Here is a 20,577-nt window from a genome sequence, read left to right on the forward strand (position 1 = left end):
TATCGCAGGCTCCCTCAAGGTTTGCTTTGCTCGGTTCTGCCTGGGGCTTTGTTCCTGTCCTGCTGTAATTTTACCTTTTTCTCACAACAAGCTGAGCTGAAGAGTAACGTTTGCAAATCAGAGAGACTGAAGTCAAAAAAAGCCTGTTGTGCAGAGGTCTCTGTGGACAAACATTGAGCAGCACGTTGAGAGCAGCATCCTCCTCTAACTCGGCTTAGGGTCCACATTAGAGATTTGGGATTTGTAAAGGTCTTAAGGCAGGATAAATGACACATTCTCAAGCACATTATTCCTTTTTTCTCTTTTGCCTCAATTGATTTGTTTCTCCTGTCTTTTGTTTTATAATTTGTACTGCTCTTTATTATTTCATGGCTTGATGCATCATTGATGGATCATCACAGCTTCAAGTAAGTACGCTTGCTTTTCACTCGGTTTATTGATTTTCCCAAAATCCAAACTTTAAACCAAGAGTTTTACTTGTCTGACTGGCCTGAACAACAGCTCCAGAGCTTCAGTGTTGTAAATGTATTGTTAGAACACATATAATATACTGTCTGTTGTCCTTTTATATTACAAAATACACTCACGGGTTAACCTAATAAAGTGGTGGGTTTATGTATATACACTTGTATAAATACCAGGTGGATCTAATAAAGTGGTTGGTGAGAGCGCATGATTGCATCCATTAAAAATAAATGCACTTATCCCGAATCCAACTACGGTACCTAAACTTCAAATTTCTTGTTATGTCAGACATGGACTGCAAAGCTAAGGGTAAGCTTGTAAGTAGCTATTATCCTGAACATTTTAAACCAACAAGAACCAAGTGTATATGTCATTTGTAAGTTTAGAGGCTTTAAACTGTGAATACAAAAAACTCCATCATGGGGACTGCAGCGATAAGAGGAAAGCTGGCAGCTTGTGTATACGGTTGCATTTCAATACAATCAGTATGTTATTTATTGAACTGATGAGCCTATAATCCGGGTATCCAGGTGTTTTTTTTTTTTGTGGCTGTTGTGCCACTGTGGTTGACCACATTACAAACGTGCATTGTGGCAGACTGCATTTGTCTCCTTACCTCACTTTAATGTGTTGCCATACAGCTGAGGCTTTCAGCTAGATGTCTTGTAAAGCAAACTGAGCAATTGATTTGGGTCAGATTTATCTGCTTGTGGCCAAGCTATCCATATTTTAACAGTGCAGTGAAAGTTAAAACATGCCGACAAATGTGTTTTGAAATTTGACAAAAAAAAAAGTGTATCTGGATACTCGATGCCCCTCTAACGGGGTTTCACCAGGCCCTTTACCAATCTGTGTGAAATGGGAACATGCCCCCTGGTGGTCGAACCAAGGAAGTACAGTTCTTTATGAACGGGTTACAATGCTAGCGTTGCTGTCATAGGAGTATCTGGGTATACTTGTACTTGAAGATACAATTTCACTAAACGTTCTCTAACTAATCAAACAACTGGAAGCCTTTTGGTTATTTCGATGCTAGCACAGCGTAAAGGATCTCTTTTAAATCCAGTTGTATGATTTGCAATTTTTCAGCTCATGCGAGGCAAAAAATTGCTCTGAAACGTACTGGAAGAAATATTTAAAAAACTGTCTGAGATTACGGCGATTCCCATAGTTATGGTCAGCGCAATCAAGTTTTGAAGAATGCTTGGAGTTTTTATTTTGGGAGGGGGTGCACGCGTGTAAGAATGCCACCCGAATTTATGTAAATAAAATACACAGTTTTATTTATTCTATAACAAAGGAAAACACTGTAGTGGCCATTGTCTCTTCACAATATTCATGCTATATTAAATAATTTGTTTTAGTGACGTATAATAATAATATAAAATACAAATAACAAAATCAAATGGGCCCCTTGAACAGCAGTGGTCTCATTCTGCTCTTAACAAAAAAACAAAAACTAAAATTGAAATAAAGTACAACACATTCGGCCCCAAATTGGCACCTTAAACTGTGGTGGTTATTCCGTGTGTGTGTGGGTGTTTGTTTAAGGGTGATGTGTGTTGTGACTTAAGTCCCCTACGCATTCATGGAACGCTTGAAGCTGAAACTCAGACCTTACCTGGCAACAGAATATTCTATTTTCTGATTTGCTGATAGGTTGACTCGTGTGTAAGATGGGCTGTTGGGATTTCTGTGCCACAAAGTTAATGTCCCAGCATAAGAAATGCCGTGTGTGGTGTGTGAACTTATTGAAATGCGTGTCTCACGCTCAATCCTTGACAGAGACTTGACAGCCCTGGTTATGAATATGTTATAAGAATACCAAACCAACATGTGGATATCTGCGTTTTCAGCTCCAGCCACCCTGAGATAAAAGACAATTTAACAAACTATATGTGATGATCCACTTGAGTGCCATAAGTATAAATAGAGCAAGGAATAAAACTCACATAATGACCTACAAATTCCATCACACTATTTTAATTATTCTAATCATTGAAAAATGTAATTAATTTAATTCTCATACATTTTTTTCAATTAACATCTAGTCACAGCTGTTGCTCACAATTGTGCTTCTTTGCACAAACAAACAACTGGAAGCCTTTTTGTTATTCGTTCCATGTTAGTTCGCACAGGATGCTGCTCGTCTTAAACTGGCATATCTGAAGGATTGATGCCTGCACATACGTGTGTGTGTGTGTGTGTGTGTGTGTGTGTGTGTGTGTGTGTGTGTGTGTGTGTGTGTGTGTGTGTGTGTGTGTGTGTGTGTGTGTGTGTGTGTGTGTGTGTGTGTGTGTGTGTGTGTGTGTGTGTGTGTGTGTGTGTGTGTGTGTGTGTGTGTGTGTGTGTGTGTGCGTGCGTGCGTGCGTGCGTGCGTGCGTGCGTGCGTGCGTGAAGTACTATTAGCGTCTTTAATAGAGGAGCCGCGCGCAGCAGCGTGTGTGTGTGTGCGCGCGCGCGTGCATAATATAAGATCTGTCACGGAATTAAACTATAACTAAAAACAGATTGTCCTAAGGCAAACACAGAGGATGCACGTTAATTTACTTTATTTTCTCTGTATAACAAATTGCTATATAATTCTTTTGCATTAAAAGGGCCCAGGTACAGTGTAATCATTAGCTTCCAAAACGATGATGTTTGTGCAGGCATCAGTAGCCTCTGCTCATTAGATCTGCTTCTGCTTGCTTGATTTTTATCTTTGGGCTTTTTTCTTTTGCCCTTTCCCAGTGGCTGTGTGTGTGTGATAGTGATGAATTAGTTTGGCTCATTTAATTGGTCAATGCAGGAGTGAGGCTGCGGGAGAAGTGACTTACAGTGTGTAAAGTCAATATGGTACAAATTAAAACAAGAATGAGCACGTAAAAGCACAGCCAGTATCGTCAAATATACAAGCAGATTAAACTTGGATAGCAGTTTCAGTGCAATCTGTTCATTATATAATTGTTAGAATATAAAACTACAATAATAAATACTATTTGAATGAATACTCTTATTAGTCTACATGCTTTACATCTTTTTTTTTTTCTTAGGGAACCGAGAGAGCAATATCTGCTCTGCAAAGATGCCAAACACTAAAATCTGTACCACAGCATTGTCCGATAAGAGAAACATCTTTGTAATCCAGAACAGTTTTCACCAATTGGATAAAACGTAAAAGCTATCTTCCTTATATAATATAGGCCACCAAGATAGCTCAAATGCATCGAGGAATGAACAAAAGACCTCTGGGCATGTCCTGAATGATCCCTGGATGCTGTCTGGCAGCAGATGCTCTGGGTCCTCCTGTGACTTACAGGGACCGGCATATGCTGGCACAGTTGGACCGAGCTCTGAAACATTCGGGGGCTCGTGAAGGGCCTCGGGCTTTTTGTTATGCTCCTTGATGAAGATCAAATTTGTCTTTGGTTTTAATGTGATAGCTGATTCGTTAATACAGGCACAACACTAAGATAAGTCTAGTTGACAGGGATTTTGAGGACTGGAAAAAAGGCAAAAACAACTAACCATTTTCCTCTTCTTCTGCCTGACTCTTGTGTATATCAAAGGATAAGGAGAAGTTCCTGGCTATCCTGCATCGCTACATGGAGATACATGGGACAGTGTACTATGAGACCCAGCGCCCACCAGAGGTGCCTGCTTTTGTGAAGAACCATGGCCTTCTGCCTCAGCAGGAGCTGCAGCAGCTCCTCAGGAAAGCTAAGGTGAGCTTGAATTACCAAGGCTGTTATTGCATGCAGTATTTACATTCAACTTTTGACCTGGATGAGAGGGATAGTCAATACACTTGTAATCATCTTTTGTTCCTGCAAGCTCTTCATTGGATTCGGCTTTCCATATGAAGGACCCGCCCCTTTGGAGGCAATAGCCAACGGGTGCATTTTTCTGCAACCTAAGTTTAACCCTCCCCACAGCTCTCTCAATCACGAGTTCTTTAGAGGGAAGCCCACCTCCAGAAAGGTAAATACTCACAGAAGGAGTCATATTATGCCTACACTGTGCAAAAGTTGCTTTCAAGGCTTCCTGTGACTGTGAATTAATTGATGCCCCCACAGGTGTCCTCTCAGCATCCCTATGCAGAGCAGTATATTGGCAGGCCACATGTCATCACCATCGACTTCAATAACTCTGAAGAGTTTGATGCAACCATCCGTGAGATCATGAAGATCAATGTAGGTTGTTTTTTTTGTTCATCTAAACTACACACTGCTCATGCAACAACAAAAAAAGGTCCTGTAATATTAAAGTCTTCCAAAGTGCACATAATGGTATGGGTGAGAGCATAATCTCCTCTCTCACACTATGGTTTGACCCACTTTTGAAGCCTTAATAAAGCTCTTAATTTCAGTATCTGACATTACAGCAGAATGCTTAGCTGGCTCCCTCTCTGCTCTGTGCACTTCTAATTACTTGAAATATTGAGTGACTCAGTAGGTAAACTGAGCCCACACCTGGGTTTACACTGCAGCTTTCCAGAGGCCAACCCACAGGCAGTGAACATTGTTTGCAGCACATCATATTAATCAATCGCACTGTTCTCAATCTGTCACCACAACAGCGCAGAGTCACTGCCAAGCCTCTCCTGGCGCCAAGATGCATGCATACCTGCCAGATGTGCCAAATAGACCTTCTGTTTCCTGCTGATAGAGGCAAAATGAAGTATAGTGTAACAGTTATACTGGTAAATGCTTAAAATGTCAGTTCAAGAGGACCAGAATACAATGCTCCTCATACAAATAGAAAACTAAAAGGGCAGTAGTCTATCCTGTGTAATTGTTACAGACAAAATGTCATTTTATCATTTTTAAATGTGGAGGACTAAGATGATTCCGTCCACTTAAAGCCAACTTGCTTTTATTAGATTTCAATATCTAAGCGAATTTATATTAGATAAGACTGATTTCCTTTTTATGTTTGTGTGACAAATATGATCTCACAGCCAGAGGTTGGTCTGCTTTGCTTTACACGCAGGCAAAATCTCCCTGTATCACATCTGAATCTTAATGTTTTTTATCAAACATAACCCAAAAGAGATGCTATTTCTCAAGAGGGGCAGTGTATGTGACATTGCCTGTAAGCAGTAAGTTTTTTGAAGTCTCCGTTGCTAAGCAACTGGTAACTTGGTTGCATTTTTATTTTTGAGTGGACATGTTAATTAATGACCCTTGGATGTGCTGTTGGGTGGATCGTATTTCCACTGGACTGAACCGAGGAAGTTATTCCCTCCTGCTCTCCGGGTGCAAAGCCAAGCTCAGCAGCAGCGGTGCTACAGTAGCTTCAGTTCACCATTCAAACACTGAAGTGTAAAATACCAAACTGTTTGTTGAGTAGACAAAGATCACTCTCAGTTAACAAAATCAGAGGTATTCTGATGAAGAGCATAGCTCAGAGAGGACTCAGTTCTCATAAATTGTATAGTGTGTAGACTGCTCTCATGTGTCACTGTGTCCTGAGATTGTGGGTTCAAGTATCATCATACTTTTCTTGACACAGTGCTGCAGCACAAACTCTGGACTGATGTCCTCCGGTAAAGAAAATTCAGTGGCTAGACTGAGAGAGGATCTTGATTTTTGGCAAAAACAGGAGAATAAGTTCATTAATACTGACTTTTGAATGTATCCATGGCTCACCTCAGTGCTGAGCATATGGATAAAGGAAACTTCACTGGAAGTTAACAAGACAGGGAAGAGAAAGTTGAGGGTGACATCTGACTCTTAAAGGTCCCATATTATCCCTTTCCTGACTTTTAAAGGTTTAAAATAGACTCAAACTTTAATTTGCCCAGTTTCCAGGCTGTCCAGCTGCATGAATGCAGCTGGAGCTGGTGCATGAATGATTAAGCATTAAATAAAGGTCCTAGAATAAACATGCAAGGAACATCGGATTTTGTTTTTCCCGAACATTTCTCAAATTTGCAGGTCGTTCGTCTTAAAAAAACAAAAAACAAAAAAAAACAAAAAAAATGTTGTTTAAGTGCAGAGTCTGGACCAATTTCGGCTCTTATTTAATTGAAAGGATGAGCAAAATCACCAGGGACCACAGAAGAATGTATTTTGCAAGCACATTCAACAATGTATCTCAATGTGTGTGTGTGTGTGTGTGTGTGTGTGTGTGTGTGTGTGTGTGTGTGTAATATGCTTTTTTGTGAAGCACATCTTTGTTTATGTTATTCTTTGGAAAATAAAACTTGTTTCAGACATGAATACACCATGTGCTTGAAAAATTCCCTTTTCTGTGACATGGAGAAGATGGAGAAGATGGCGCCGTTGTGTGTGGCTGGCCGTCTGCCCCTGTTACTTTTTCTTTGTATTGTCCTGTTTTGGGCGTTTTTTGTCCATAATGTGTCACCGCTACTGGTGTATGATCGTCTGGCCCTTTTAAATATCCGCAATTCTGTGGTCAAGCTACCGATCCAGGACTTTAATGGACAGCCAAAGACGCCGCCGCCGTTGCTGGCGTCTATTCCACCGTGCATATGGCGTTCATCCATCGGGTTGCTACGCAACGGCCGACGCAGGAGACGAGGAAGGAGAGGTGGAGTAGTGTGTAGGCTGAGAGCTTACCTGGCCTCGACATCCACCCATAACTATGGTCGTCAACCCGGCTACAGCACGCAAGGCTCCACGGATTACTGCTATCGATGGCTGTTGCCGGCAGTCCCGGAGGCCGGGTATCCGCTCCCCTGTCACCGGCCCGTGAGAATCCACAGACGGGGCTGTGTGTTGGAGAATCTCCGCCCGATCGGTCGTGCCTCCCGACAATCTGACCAGTGTTTAATTCGCATGGCTCTGGTGAACACTCGGTCCATGGCTAATAAGACTTTTATCCTGAACGACTTGTTTGCCTCTTCTTCCCTGGATTTCCTTTTGTTGACGGAAACCTGGCTGAAACCAGGTGACAACAGCGCCTTCTCAGAGCTCCTCCCACCTAGGTGTTCCTTCTTCAGCTCGCCTCGACTTTCGGGTAGAGGGGGCGGGGTTGCTGCTGTGTTTAAGGACAGTTTTAAATGTCGGCTTCTCCACACAGATACTTACTCCAGTTTTGAGCTACAATTATTTGTGTTGGAGTTTGCAAGTCCTGTGTTATGCGCTGTTGTCTATCGCCCTCCCAAATATAATAAGGACTTCATTCATGAGTTTTCTGAGTTTTTAGCAGACTTTCTCCCCAAGTATGACAAACTACTGATTTGTGGGGATTTTAATATTCATGTTTGTTGTGCTCCTGATCAGTTCGCCACTGATTTTAAAAGGCTTTTAGAAACTTTTAATTTAATTCAATTAGTGGACAAACCTACACATCATCTTGGGCATACTCTTGACCTAATTATTTATTCCGGGCTGTCAATCTCCCTTTATGAGATTTCTGAGACTGCCATCTCAGATCATTTCCCCGTTATTTTTGAATTTCTAGCCCCTTCACCAGTCAGCAAGCCTCTCATTCCATCCCGCCAGCGTCGCATCATCACATCTTCTGCAGCTGAAGAATTTTCTGCTGCATTCAGGGACAACCTATATCAGGGATATAGGTTGAATGACATGGTCCCCCCTCTTTGTCCAGATGAGTTTCTGTCCTCCTTCTACACCACTTGCTCCGGGATTTTGGACTCTGTGGCCCCTCTAAGGCAAAAAATTGCAAAGCCAAGAACAGAGCCATGGCTAAACGAAACCACACGGGTCGTTAGGCGGCGGTGCAGGCAAGCAGAACGAAAATGGAAAAAGGACAAACTACATGTGTCTCTGGAGATTCTAAGGGACTGTCTTGCTGAGTTTCAGAGAGTTGTGAGGGAGGCAAAATCTCAGTTTCTCTCTGATATCATCTCCAGAAGTGGCCACTGTTCCAGGGTGTTGTTTAGTACAATCAACTCTGTTATAACCCCACCTACCTCTCCTGTGACTGATTTCTCAACTGCTACTTGTGAGAAGTTTCTCAACTTTTTTATTGATAAAGTAAACTCTGTCAGGCAGGCTACCAGCAATTATTCGGGTACGGATTTATCTGCTTCCCCGGCCCATTCCGCTGTATTGGACCACTTTCAACTGGTTTCTCTCTCCTCCCTTGCTGACATCATGAAGTCTTTGAAGCCTACTAACTGTCCTCTGGATGTTATTCCGGCCAAAATTTTAAAGAGTTCTTTTAATACTGTTGGGCCCAGTCTTGTGATGCTTATCAATGCCTGTCTTAATTTAGGAGCAGTCCCAGCTGCCTTTAAACATGCCGTGGTTAGGCCCCTTTTAAAGAAAACGCATCTTGACTCCTCAGTTTTGTCAAATTTTAGACCAGTCTCTCATTTGCCTTTTCTGTCTAAGGTTTTAGAAAAAGTTGTTTTTACCCAGTTAAGATCATTTCTGGAGAACAACTCTGTTTTTGAAAAGTTTCAGTCTGGGTTCAGGTCTCGTCACAGCACTGAGTCTGCCTTGTTAAAGGTGCACAATGATATTGCCCTGTCTGTTGATGTCAAGTGCCCTGTTGTCTTAGTGCTGCTAGATCTCACAGCGGCTTTTGATACAGTCGACCACACAGTCCTTCTGTCACGCCTGAAACATTATGTTGGCCTTCACAGCACTGTACTCAAGTGGTTTACGTCATATCTGTCAGATAGAACCTTCTCCGTTATGCTTGGTGATTCCTGCTCCTCCAGTGCCTCCCTCTCATGCGGCGTCCCGCAAGGTTCTATTCTAGGCCCACTTCTTTTTTCATTATATATGTTGCCACTTGGGTCCATTATAGCCAGACATAACTTATCATTTCATTGTTATGCAGATGATCTACAGATCTATCTGCCACTGAAGCCTAAAGTCACTAGTGCACAAAGCTCCCTGCTGGAATGCATTGCTGACATCAAACAGTGGTTGGCACGCAATTTTTTACATTTAAATGAGGACAAAACGGAGTGCATTTTGTTTGGTGACACCGTGACGGCTGACTTTGGCTCTTTGTCCGGATCTTTTAGTCCCAAAGTTAGGAATCTGGGAGTTATTTTTGATAGCTTTTTAAAATTTGACCGACAAGTGGACAATGTCGTGAGGACAAGTTTTTATCAATTGCGTCTTTTAACCAAAGTCAAAACATTTTTGAGCCGTCACGACATGGAGAGAGCTATCCATGCTCTAGTCAGCTCCAGATTGGACTATTGCAATGCACTTTATGTTGGCATTGCCCAATCCTCTTTTAGCCGTCTTCAGCTGGTACAAAATGCAGCTGCCCGTCTTTTAACGAACACACCCAGACGAGAGCACATCACCCCGGTCCTCTATTCCCTTCACTGGCTGCCTGTTCGTTTTAGAGTTGATTTTAAACTTTTAATGTTTGTTTTTAAAGCTCTTAACGGCCTTGCCCCTCCTTATTTATCGGAGATTTTAACAGTGCGTGAGCCTGGCAGAGCTCTGAGGTCCTCCAACCAACGTTTTTTGGAAGTGCCCAGGTCAAAGCAGAAGCGCTGGGGTGACCGAGCCTTTTCAGTTGCCGGCCCCAGGCTCTGGAATAAGCTCCCCTGTGAATTACGCACCATCTCTGACCTTGGCCTTTTTAAATCTAAAATTAAAACTTATTTATTCAGGGTGGCTTTTAATACCCAGTAGTGTGGCGACACTTTTTATACTTGATGTTTTTATATGTTCATATGTTTTATTCTTGTTTTATTTTGTTGTATGTTATGTAAAGCACTTTGGTTCACCTTGAGGTCGATGTAAGGTGCTATACAAATAAAGTTTACATAAATTTCAGTTGCCCTCAGGATTTAGGAACAGATATCACACTATCAACCTGCAGTTGTTCATGGAATATTTAAGGCAAATCTTTGCCTCCCAAGACCTGCTTAGTTCCATAAAATCAATAGCAAGATGCCTGTAAAATGACCTCCACCAATGCAGTGTGGATGAAAATGAGATGTTACAATCATTGGATCTGAGGTATGAAATCCAAAGCAGAAAATAACTTTACTGAGAAAGCTATTCCAGCTTTTTATGATGAGACAAGAGATTTGAAAAATGCACAGTTATCTGTATAAGCAGTTAAATGTCCGTAGATAGACGCTAAAGCAACATGGAGATAAGTTCATGAGGAAATGTGTATTTTCAATTTTTGACTTGTACTCCTAATCATAGTTCGATACTTTTAATTCACAGACTGAGAATTTGTTGTCTTGGTGTCTTGTAGAACTGCCCAGCTGCTACTGTCCACAAACAAAGAATACTGGCAAACTGGCTTATATTCTCTAGTCGTCGTGTGTGCGTGCGTGCGTGCGTGTGTGTGTGTATTTATTGCTTTCTATTTTTTCAAATTACCATCAAGGCACAGATATTGAAACCATGATGTATTGTGGGACATGGTAGTTCTGGTCCATGTACTTGTTTATAACAGTTTAATAAGTTGCATCGTCGTAAGTACAAAATTCTGTGTCTATGTTCTCGCAGGCCACATGAAATTAGATTAATCTAATTAGAATTAGATTAGCCACAGGCCGTGAGTTTAACATCAGATATGGATTATGAATTGCTGTTTCATGATATTATCAGTATTGTATTGTGGTGAATCCTGGGATTCCCGACCGCATTCATGACAAAGCAAATAAATGGTAAGTAATATGTCCGTCACTCAAATCACAATGACATTTTTTAGATAAAATTTTCAGTTAAGACACTAACTTCTCTTAAGCACAATGCTATCCTAAACATATTCATAAACATGTGTATTTAATAAACACACAACAACCTTAACAACCCAACTGGGCTTGTGTCCTTGTGTACTGGCAGGTAGAGGTTTAATTCATCATATCCTCTATGATGGCAGGAAGTACTGAATGTCCTTCACATATTTATTAGGCAAAGGAATCAGTTTGGGTGTATTAGTTGGACAATCATTCAAAGATTGCTTTTTTGTGGCTGCATTCAAATCTCCCTCCATGAAAGATTTTTTTTCTCTCTTTGACTCAGATTCTATTATATAAAGATGCCTAAAAGGCAAATTGCATTGTGGAATAACTGATGAAGTGCCAGATACATTTCATTAAACGCAGATGAAATAAAATATTAAGAGAGTGCTAAAAGGAATACAACGATAAAAGGAAACATTTATCAACTTAAAAGCCTGAGTGCTCTTGTGGTCTGATAGTAAACAGTGAGATTTTAGTTTATCCAACACAAGAGACATTTTGGAGCAGCGGGGAACCGGGGAACCCCACAGGGCTGGATCTGTGCAAGCGTATCAATTATTACTAAATTCACAGAACCACAAAATGTTTTAAAATGCAGTCATTAATTTCAATTTGTCTTCAAAGAGATTCAACATACAGTCATTTGTCCAAAATAAGTATTTCTGTCATGTTAATGTTGTTGTGTCAACATGATTGTGTGAAATACGAGAAAGAAGAGAAAATATTATTGATCAATGCTTTCTGCGTAAATTCTGAAACATTTCCCTCCATCAGAAATTAAAAATGAGCAGCCAGAGGAGCTGGACTACACCACCAGAGCCCTAGTCCTGGATGAGCTGCGCGCCACTGCAGTTTTTTTTCATTTATTGTTTGATACATCGATCGGCTCATCACTAAACAATAATGACATTATTTTTGTTGTTGTCGAGTGTGATGTATGAAGTCATTTATTTTAATGTGAAGCGTGTGCCATGATATAAGCCTTCCACAATTACACTAATGAATATGTCAACTTGGATTAACTATCGAGATCCTCGGTTTCTGTAATTACAATCGTTTGGTTCTACACACACACACACACACACACACACACACACACACACACACACACACACGACAGTGTCTTCCTCGAGTTTTCTCTTCATCTGCCTGCACATCTGCGTTCACAGGTGGAGCCCTTCTTGCCCTTCGAGTACAGCTGTGAGGGAATGCTCGAGAGGGTTCACGCCTACATTCAGAACCAGGTGGGTTTTAACACTCAAATCAGCAGGAGTGCCAGGTGAGGCTCGTCTGTCCTCCACTTCGAATGGAGGGATGTTTTCAGCATGCTTCTCCTGTCCTTCAGTTTTTTATTTGTTTCAAAGCAAGATAGTCCAATAATCGCCAGGTTGAACTTTGTGACACTTGGAGAGGTACAGCACGGGCAAAAGACCAGCCATAGAAATCTGGTGCTGATCCAGATAACTTTTTATTCCGATGTGTGAAATATGGAATTGGCATTGGTGGAGGACACACTCTCTGAGTAACCCTCCTCAATAAAAATGATTCTTCTGGTGCATATATTGCCTCCCAGCAGAGTCGGCTGGTCATGAGATTAATTGTTCATTGACTTGTGTCTGGCTCTGCTGCTGATATGCTTTTTCCAAGATTACCCAATAGTTTATAAAAGATCAGTGCGGTGCAGAAATTTATAACTCAGACAACCACAATGAAATAACTATTATCTAGTAACTGCAGTGGTAGCAGTGATAGGGTTTTCTGTGAGTTTTAACCTCCATTTTTAATGCAGGTCGTGTCTTAATTTGAGCCTAAAGACATAACTTGCTGGTTCTTTATCCAAGCACTTCATCTGACTTATAAGGAGTTTTTAAATAAATAATTACACCATTTAATCACTATGTGTAACAGTTTAATACTGCTGTATTGCCATTTTTACAAATGACATAGATACAGCCAGAGCTCAACTCTAACAGCTTACTTAACCAGGATGCTCCTCGTATTTATGAAACACTCATGTCGCCCTGATGTATTTTTTATCCTGCATGCTGATGTATATTCTCAGTCATTCGATTCATAGTGATCCCATTTGCTTGCATTGAAGGCAACTCAGTGTATTTTCTTGGTCCTTGAAGACATTTCACCTCTAGTCCGATAGGTTTCCTCTTGACTGGTGTGGAGTTTCAGGCTAATAAACTACTCATCTGGGGGTCATTAGGGCCCGTTGTCTATTACGCACTGCTTAACTGGTCAGGGCTGTGAAACTGCCTAAGGACCCCCTGGTCAAACATGTGGACATTACTGTCCTCAAAATAGTGACCCTTTATCCTTGAGATATAGGTGTGAAGTCTTGAGCTGAAGAACTGGCTATCTTCTGTTGTGCCATGCGTTTGTGGTGTTGTTAAGTTTCTGTATAAAGGTCTGAGGACTCCTCACTGCCTTGGACTTCACATAAAATGTTGTTTAGTGCCTGTATAAGTGTTTTGTCCTTGGTGAAGCAGTTTATATCTGGAGCTGTTGTTTGGTTTGAAGTGCACAGGACTCTTACTTAGAGAAGATACTTGAAGCACTTCAAAGCAATACTTGTGTAAAAGCATCTTTTCAGAAAATGACATTGATAGATGTTAAAGTTGCCTTTTAAAACATTAGTTGAGCAAAAGTTTCAAAGAATCTGACAGTTACTGGATTTAAGGATTAAACATTCATTTGACCACTATTGCTTTCTGCATTAGCATTACAAATGATTGAGTCACATCCTCATTTTTTCAAAGATATTGTAATGCAATTCTTTATGTCTGTTGCAAATCGAAATTCTGGATGGTCTGGAACGTCTCATCCCATACATCATTATCAAGTGGACAATTAAGCGAAGCATGCAGGGGTATTTTAACCATGCAAGTTTACCCGTGTTTAACCGTAACATCTGGATATAGAATATGTTTGCAGCTTATGCTTTAAGAAAATTCTATCCAGTAGATGAGACTCGGGATCAGAGATTACAATTCCATTTTCGATTCTGCTTAACGTGAGTGATGACATCATTCGTGCCCACTGGAATCGAAAAGAGAATCGCAAACGATTCCAAGGAATTGAAACACTGACAACTGGTTCTGAACAATCGGTTCTCGATTCCCATCCCTAGAAGAGACTTATTTGAGATTCCTTGTGAATTGTTTAAGTGTCTGACGTTTAAGTATTTATAAATGTATTAGTTTGATATATGTTATTGGGTTTTGAGTAATTGAAATGTTTTAAATATTCCATTGTCAAGAAGTTCAAATTGCTTATCAATACCTAAACTTCACCAGAGTGTAAAGTTAGGACCTGGTCCCTGTGCTGAAAGCTCTGGGTTGGTTGTGTCAGTCTCATTATACGGTGGAGAGGGTAGGTGGTTATTGAGTGTTTTTCCAGGTACATACTAGTACATTCATCATTATGTCTTTCCTGCTTTACAAACAGTAGACTTGATACTAAACCAAGGAGAGTCTGAACCTCTACAAACCTGACGAGGAAATAATCCTTGCTCGTATGGATAGTAGGTAGTATTTTACATTGTGTTTGCCCTTTCCAACCTGCTCTTCTGGATATAGTGTTGTGCCACAGAGGGGGTGCTGGTTCAGTTATCCAAGAGTTATTAATGATTGTCGGAGGACAATCCTTAATAATTAATAAAGTAGATTATTTATCAAATTGAATCTTCAAAATGACTTAAAGGGGACCTATTATGAAAAACATGTTTTCTCTTGCTTTAACATATATAAAGTGGTCTCCCCTCAGCCTGCCAACTCAGAGCCTCCGATGTGTGAAAACACACCCACAACTAACTCCGCTGGCCGGATCTTCTGCCATTTTTTGTAGCGGTGTATCGCGTCATTCAGGCAGCCAATCAGCACAGTGCCTCATTATCATAGCCCCGCCCACTCAGAATCCCTCATAGATAAGGAGGTTAGAGAATGGGAAGATAAAGACATGGTTTAGAGGCTGAATTTCTCATTTATTTAGCAAAAATAATCAAAAGCTTGTTTTTAAGACATTCAAGGCCTGTTTAAAATGCCATAATAGGTCCCCTTTAATCAAAACGGGGCACCACCTGATGTAATTAGGAAAATGCAAAATGCAAAAATCAGCCTTAAGGTAAATTATTCTACAGAATAATAGTGAAGGAAGGAGAGTCCGAGCACAGACCTTTGCAACTAGCAAATTTCACATAATTTCACATTTCAAATTTCACATAATCACATAGTCACCACCACATAGGACTATGGCCCAACAATAGTCTTGTGTTTCTCACCATTCCAAACAAAATCTGTTATTGGGTCATTTAATGTCATTCAGCTGTAGATTTATAAACAACACGGATATATGATATGTCATCTGGAAAGGCTTTTCATTTTGACAAGGCCAATTCTGCAAAGAAAGGAGAGGGAAACAATCCGTCTTTTTAGTCGTTCTTTGAGGTTTTTTATCAAGGGACTGATGTTCTCTGTGTATAACTGATTGATATTTTGGGTGACCTTAATTCCTAAATAATTTAGCCCAGATGAAGCACAATGGAAGGGACAAATATACTGTAAGATGGCTCAGTATTTCTGGTATTTCCCAGGGCTAATATTTCAGGTTTTCCTAAATATACTTTATTCATGAATTAGACCAAATTCTTCAATACATCTGGTTAAAGCTGCCAGTGAGTTGGGGGGATTTGGTAATGTCACACAAATATCACCATACAATAGTATTTTATGTTGACTTGTACCAATAGTTTCTCTCTGAATATCAGGGTTTTGTCTGATTGCCTAATGGCTGTATAATCACCGCATACAGAAGAGGAGACAGTGGGCTTCTTTGAGCCGTGCCTCTTGTCACTTTAAAGATCAGAACCCTAACTGAGTGGTTTATACGAAAGTTTGATCCAGCTCAGGAAATCATAAAATATACCAAAAAATAAAAGTAAAAAAGAGAGCAACAGAGACTGATTTTGACAGCCTGTACGTTGGACAGTTTCAAGCTTTGGGGGGGGGGGTCTGTTTCCTTGTATCTTAACTGACGGCTGCTTCCACAGGGAGGAACTGTGAGAGCTAAATATCCTGCCTCTTATTCAAATCCTAGACACTCTGGAAAACCACAACTAGGCCAGAGCAAAGAGGTTGGGTGTTGAGGAACAGAGAGGGAATATGTTTATTCAAAGAAAAGGAAAGCACATCGTTTTCATTAAAGATTCCCCCCAATTTGCATTCTGGTCTATTTTGAGCAAATATGCTTTTTTATGTGTTGAGTAATCAAGGTGCACGGAGGAATTGCTGAGTGGATTATATGCTGCAGGACTGGTGAAGTAATTGGGCTGATTATGTGACCGTGGATCCAAGATGCAACTACTGCTGGTTCCTCTGCACACATTCTGCTATGGACCAAACTTTAAGGAGGCTGGACACCTATAAGATGCCTGGCTTTCCTGTTTGTTGGAAGAAAACAAATGTATTTTATCCATATTTGAAGTGTCTTAATAGAGAAAAATATAAAACTAGATTCAGTTAGAACACATTAAATATTCAAAATACAAGGTTGGGAGCCCAAAGGATATGTGTACGTACGTTTGCTATTCAGTTGAATCTTTGCTGAAAAGAACTCTGCTCTTTTGTTGACATTAGACACGAATTGATTGAATTTGTAGCCAAGCCAGAAATCTTTTGATGGAGTTGCTTTTAATCCTAGATCATTGTTCCTGTCCATATTTTTTTCTTCAAAGGTTTCGAAGTGATTTTGTGTCATTGTGTATCATCCTTGAACAGATGCACACAACTCAAAATCTTCATTTCAAATTGAAAAGGGTTTCTGTGTTTTCACCGTCAGATAATATGCTCTCTCCTTCAAACTTTGACTTCAGTCCTTGCTTCCATGAAAAACAAAACAGCTCTTTTGTTGTTGGCTTTTTTATTTCTGTGAAACATGTCAATCAAAAATCTTAGCCAACTGAATAGGTACAGTATGACACTGACATTACAGCTTCTCTGTGGCAGCAGTCATGAAAATGCATACGTTTTCTTACGAACTGGTTTCGTTGGCTCATTTGTAAATAGCTGACCATTCAAAATTATAGACGCATTTTGATAAAAGTCTCTCCAAAATGAATCATAAATTAACTCAATAATATTTAAAACGCTTATGCAAATACAAATCAGTTTGTGTGAAAAATGTACAGGTCAACATAAATATATTAAATCCCAAATTACATAAATCTATAAGAGTACATGTGGCCGATCCTCACCAAACAAAACCAGAAAGGCCGTCATATGCTGATTTCCATCATCGATGTAGCATGAATTAGACAGGGGCAAAGGAAATTAAAGCTGCAAGCAGCGATGAACGGGCCCTCGCACCCTTGTGCACGTTCAGGCTGCAGTGGAAGCGCTTGTATGACTTGCATGTAGATTCTTCAGGCCTGGACATTTAGCGGATGACACCAGCCACGACTCTCTCTATCAAACCATTCAAAAGTTATGGCAGAAAGTAGGAACTATCAGATATCGACCAATCAGATGAAGGGGCGGGGCTAATTTGCACCAATTAAGGTGAAGGAGTCAACACCGAGTCTGATCACACCACCCACGACTCTGTATGTCAAACCGTTCAAAAGTTATGGCAGAAAGTAGGAACTATCAAATATGGACCAACCAGATGAAGTGGGGGCGCGCTTTTTGGCATCTATCGTCGCCACGGTAACGCTTTTGACTGAGAAATGTAATGCGCGTCGTCGCAGGATCGAGATGCACATGTTGATGTATAACACCTCTGGGTGCACGTTACGGTTCGGACGAAGAAGTGGCTGAAGAAATGGCATAAATTTCGCCAAAATTACACGATTAATTCAAAATGGCCGACTTCCTGTTTGGTTTCGGCCATGGCGCCAAGAGACTTTTCTTTAAGTTGCGACATGATACAGGTGTGTACCAATTTTTGTGGATGTACGTTAAACCGTATTGTGGGGCTTGAGGCACAAAGTTTTTTCTGTATAGACCAATCAGATGAAGGGGGGGCGTGCTTTTTGGCGTCTAGCGTTGCCACAGTAACGCTTTTGACTGAGAAATGTAATGCGCGTCGTCTCAGGATCGAGATGCACATGTTGATGTATAATACACCTGGGTGCTGCACGTTACGGTTCGGGCGAAGAAGCAGCTGAAGGAATGGAATAAATTTCACCAAAATGACATGATTAATTCAAAATGGCCGACTTCCTGTTCGGTTTTGGCCATGGCGCCAAGAAACTTTTCTTTAAGTTGCGACATTATAGAGGTGTGTACCGATTTTCGTGCATGTACGTCAAACCGTATTGGGGGGCTTGAGGTTTTCTAGGGGGCGCTGTTGAATCATTTTGCCACGCCCATTAATGCAAACCATTAAATTTTTCGCCAGGCCTGGCTTGCGTGCAAAATTTGGTGACTTTTGGGGCACGTTTAGGGGGGCAAAAAGGCCCTCCTTTCGTCGGAAAAAAAAAAAAAAAAAAAAGAAAAGTAAAATTCCTACAGATACAATAGAATAGGGCCTTCACACTGTAAGTGCTCGGGCCCTAATTATGTGAATTCTTTGGTATTTTCTGGATTTCCAAAATCCTTAAAATGTGTTTTGATATTAATTTTTGTCACACTGAGAGACAAGAGACACAATACAATTGAGCAGATAACACACAATTATACTTTCTCATGACTTTATTTAACACACTCAGTTATAATATTCAGTAATATTCAGTTATGCAGAAAAAAGTAAGTGTTAATAGTTGGTCAAACCACTATTGGCAGCAGAGTGAGATGTCTAACTGTCCCTCTGTCCGTCCATCTGTGTCGGGTTTTTTTCTAACCACTCTTTACAGGACTTCCACCCAGGCACATCAGTAGTCTGATGTGAATGAATCCATCATAAACCCACAGTGGCTCTACAGGGTTAAGCTCTAGGTTCCAACTGGGCGACTCAGAAGAGCAGATTTTCTTTATTCTTAAGCCGTTCTGTGATACTTTGATGCTCAGGGTCATTGTCCTGGTGAATTAGCCAACCCCAGAAAGCCACCTTTTCTATTGTACTGTAGGATATTTTGATCGACTTGGGAATTCATTTCCCCTCGATCATGGCAAGTGGTCCAGACCCTGCCTGCCCTGATATTGGCTCAGATGTCTCTATATAAAGGGCCCTCATGAGCCTTTATTTCACACAGAGAGGCCAACACCCTTGCACACGATCCCTTTTTTGGTAAAGTACATGTACATTTCATTCGTCACAACTTGTTCAAAAACTGTATACAGATAAAAATAAAACACAACCACAGCTTGGCCTGTAAAACTTAACCAATTTTACATTTATTTTCCCTGCTGATAATGTCAAACACGGTCCTCACAATGATTAGTGTTGAATGTATTTAAGACTGCAGAACGCTTGTGTTAAACACAAGAACGTTTCTGTTGAGTAATAGCTAGCTCAGCAAATGTCCTTTCCCAGATTAGTGACAACCAAAATGCAGATTTGTTTCTCTCAACAAACTGCACTCTGACATCTACCTAAGAGTATTAGGGTCTGAATTCTGAGAAAAAGTCAGAATTCTGACTTTTTTCTCAGATTTTTTTTTTTTTTCTTCAGTGGCCCTCATAGCAGTGTGATTCCAAACCTATTTCCCCCATAGGTTTATTCACAGAGGACATTTCTATTTGCTGCATTTCAGTCTTTAAAACACTTTATTGTAACACATATTTGGCCTTTAGGCTCCATTCAAGCAAAGTTTATCAGGCATAAACGTAAATACAGGGGTGTAGGACTAACCCCCCCTACAGGTGGAAGCCGGGGTGGAGGTGGGATTGACAGAAAGCTAGGTTGAGACATCTGAAGGCATGTAAGAATGCAAACTTCATGCTCCTTAAATAGGTCAAGGAACAAATTGAGTAACTGGAACGAACCATTCAGAGGAGAGAATAAGCAGGTGCACTGCAGAGATGGCCTGAAATAACTCCCAGGGTCGTGTCATTAGTGCCACTGACTGTTTAGATATAAAACTGCATCCACCATAGGTTTGAATAAAATCCTTTTCATCGCTTGTCCTTACCACTTAATTACGTTCTGTGGTCTTTTATTTTCACAATATGTAGATACCTGATTACCCGCTTTGTGTTTTTAACCATGAGTGTGTGAGTTTTTATACATTGGTGTTGACTTTATTCTCTAAAGCACTTTGCGCTACTGTGTATGAAAAGGGCTATAAAGTTTTATTTGGTTTGATAAGTTTAATTCAGATACACACACTCTAGGGATGAAATCTGACTTCATGAAGCATGTTTGAATCCAGGAGTAGATTTTCAGTACAACGGAGATTCACGTGTAAACCCACCCACACATTTACACACCGTGTTTGTTATTGTAACTTACATGAAGTTCAAGTCATAAAAATCAGAGATCAGAACATCTGTGAGTTTTACAGATGAAGTTCG

The 20,577-nt window shown here is 40.6% G+C and overlaps 1 protein-coding gene across 1 annotated transcript in view; it reads left to right on the forward strand.

Moving 5' to 3' along the window:
* The window catches only part of LOC133421669 (alpha-1,6-mannosylglycoprotein 6-beta-N-acetylglucosaminyltransferase B-like), a 97,997-nt gene that overhangs the window by 72,465 nt on the left and 4,955 nt on the right, over positions 1–20,577 (forward strand). The window contains exons 12-15 of the mRNA XM_061711386.1: positions 4,017–4,172; positions 4,282–4,428; positions 4,524–4,640; positions 12,289–12,363. Of these exons, the coding sequence (XP_061567370.1) occupies positions 4,017–4,172; positions 4,282–4,428; positions 4,524–4,640; positions 12,289–12,363 (495 nt within the window). The remainder of the gene's footprint in view (positions 1–4,016; positions 4,173–4,281; positions 4,429–4,523; positions 4,641–12,288; positions 12,364–20,577) is intronic.

This window comes from Cololabis saira, chromosome 21, assembly GCF_033807715.1.
Source record: "Cololabis saira isolate AMF1-May2022 chromosome 21, fColSai1.1, whole genome shotgun sequence".
Taxonomy (NCBI): domain Eukaryota; kingdom Metazoa; phylum Chordata; class Actinopteri; order Beloniformes; family Belonidae; genus Cololabis; species Cololabis saira.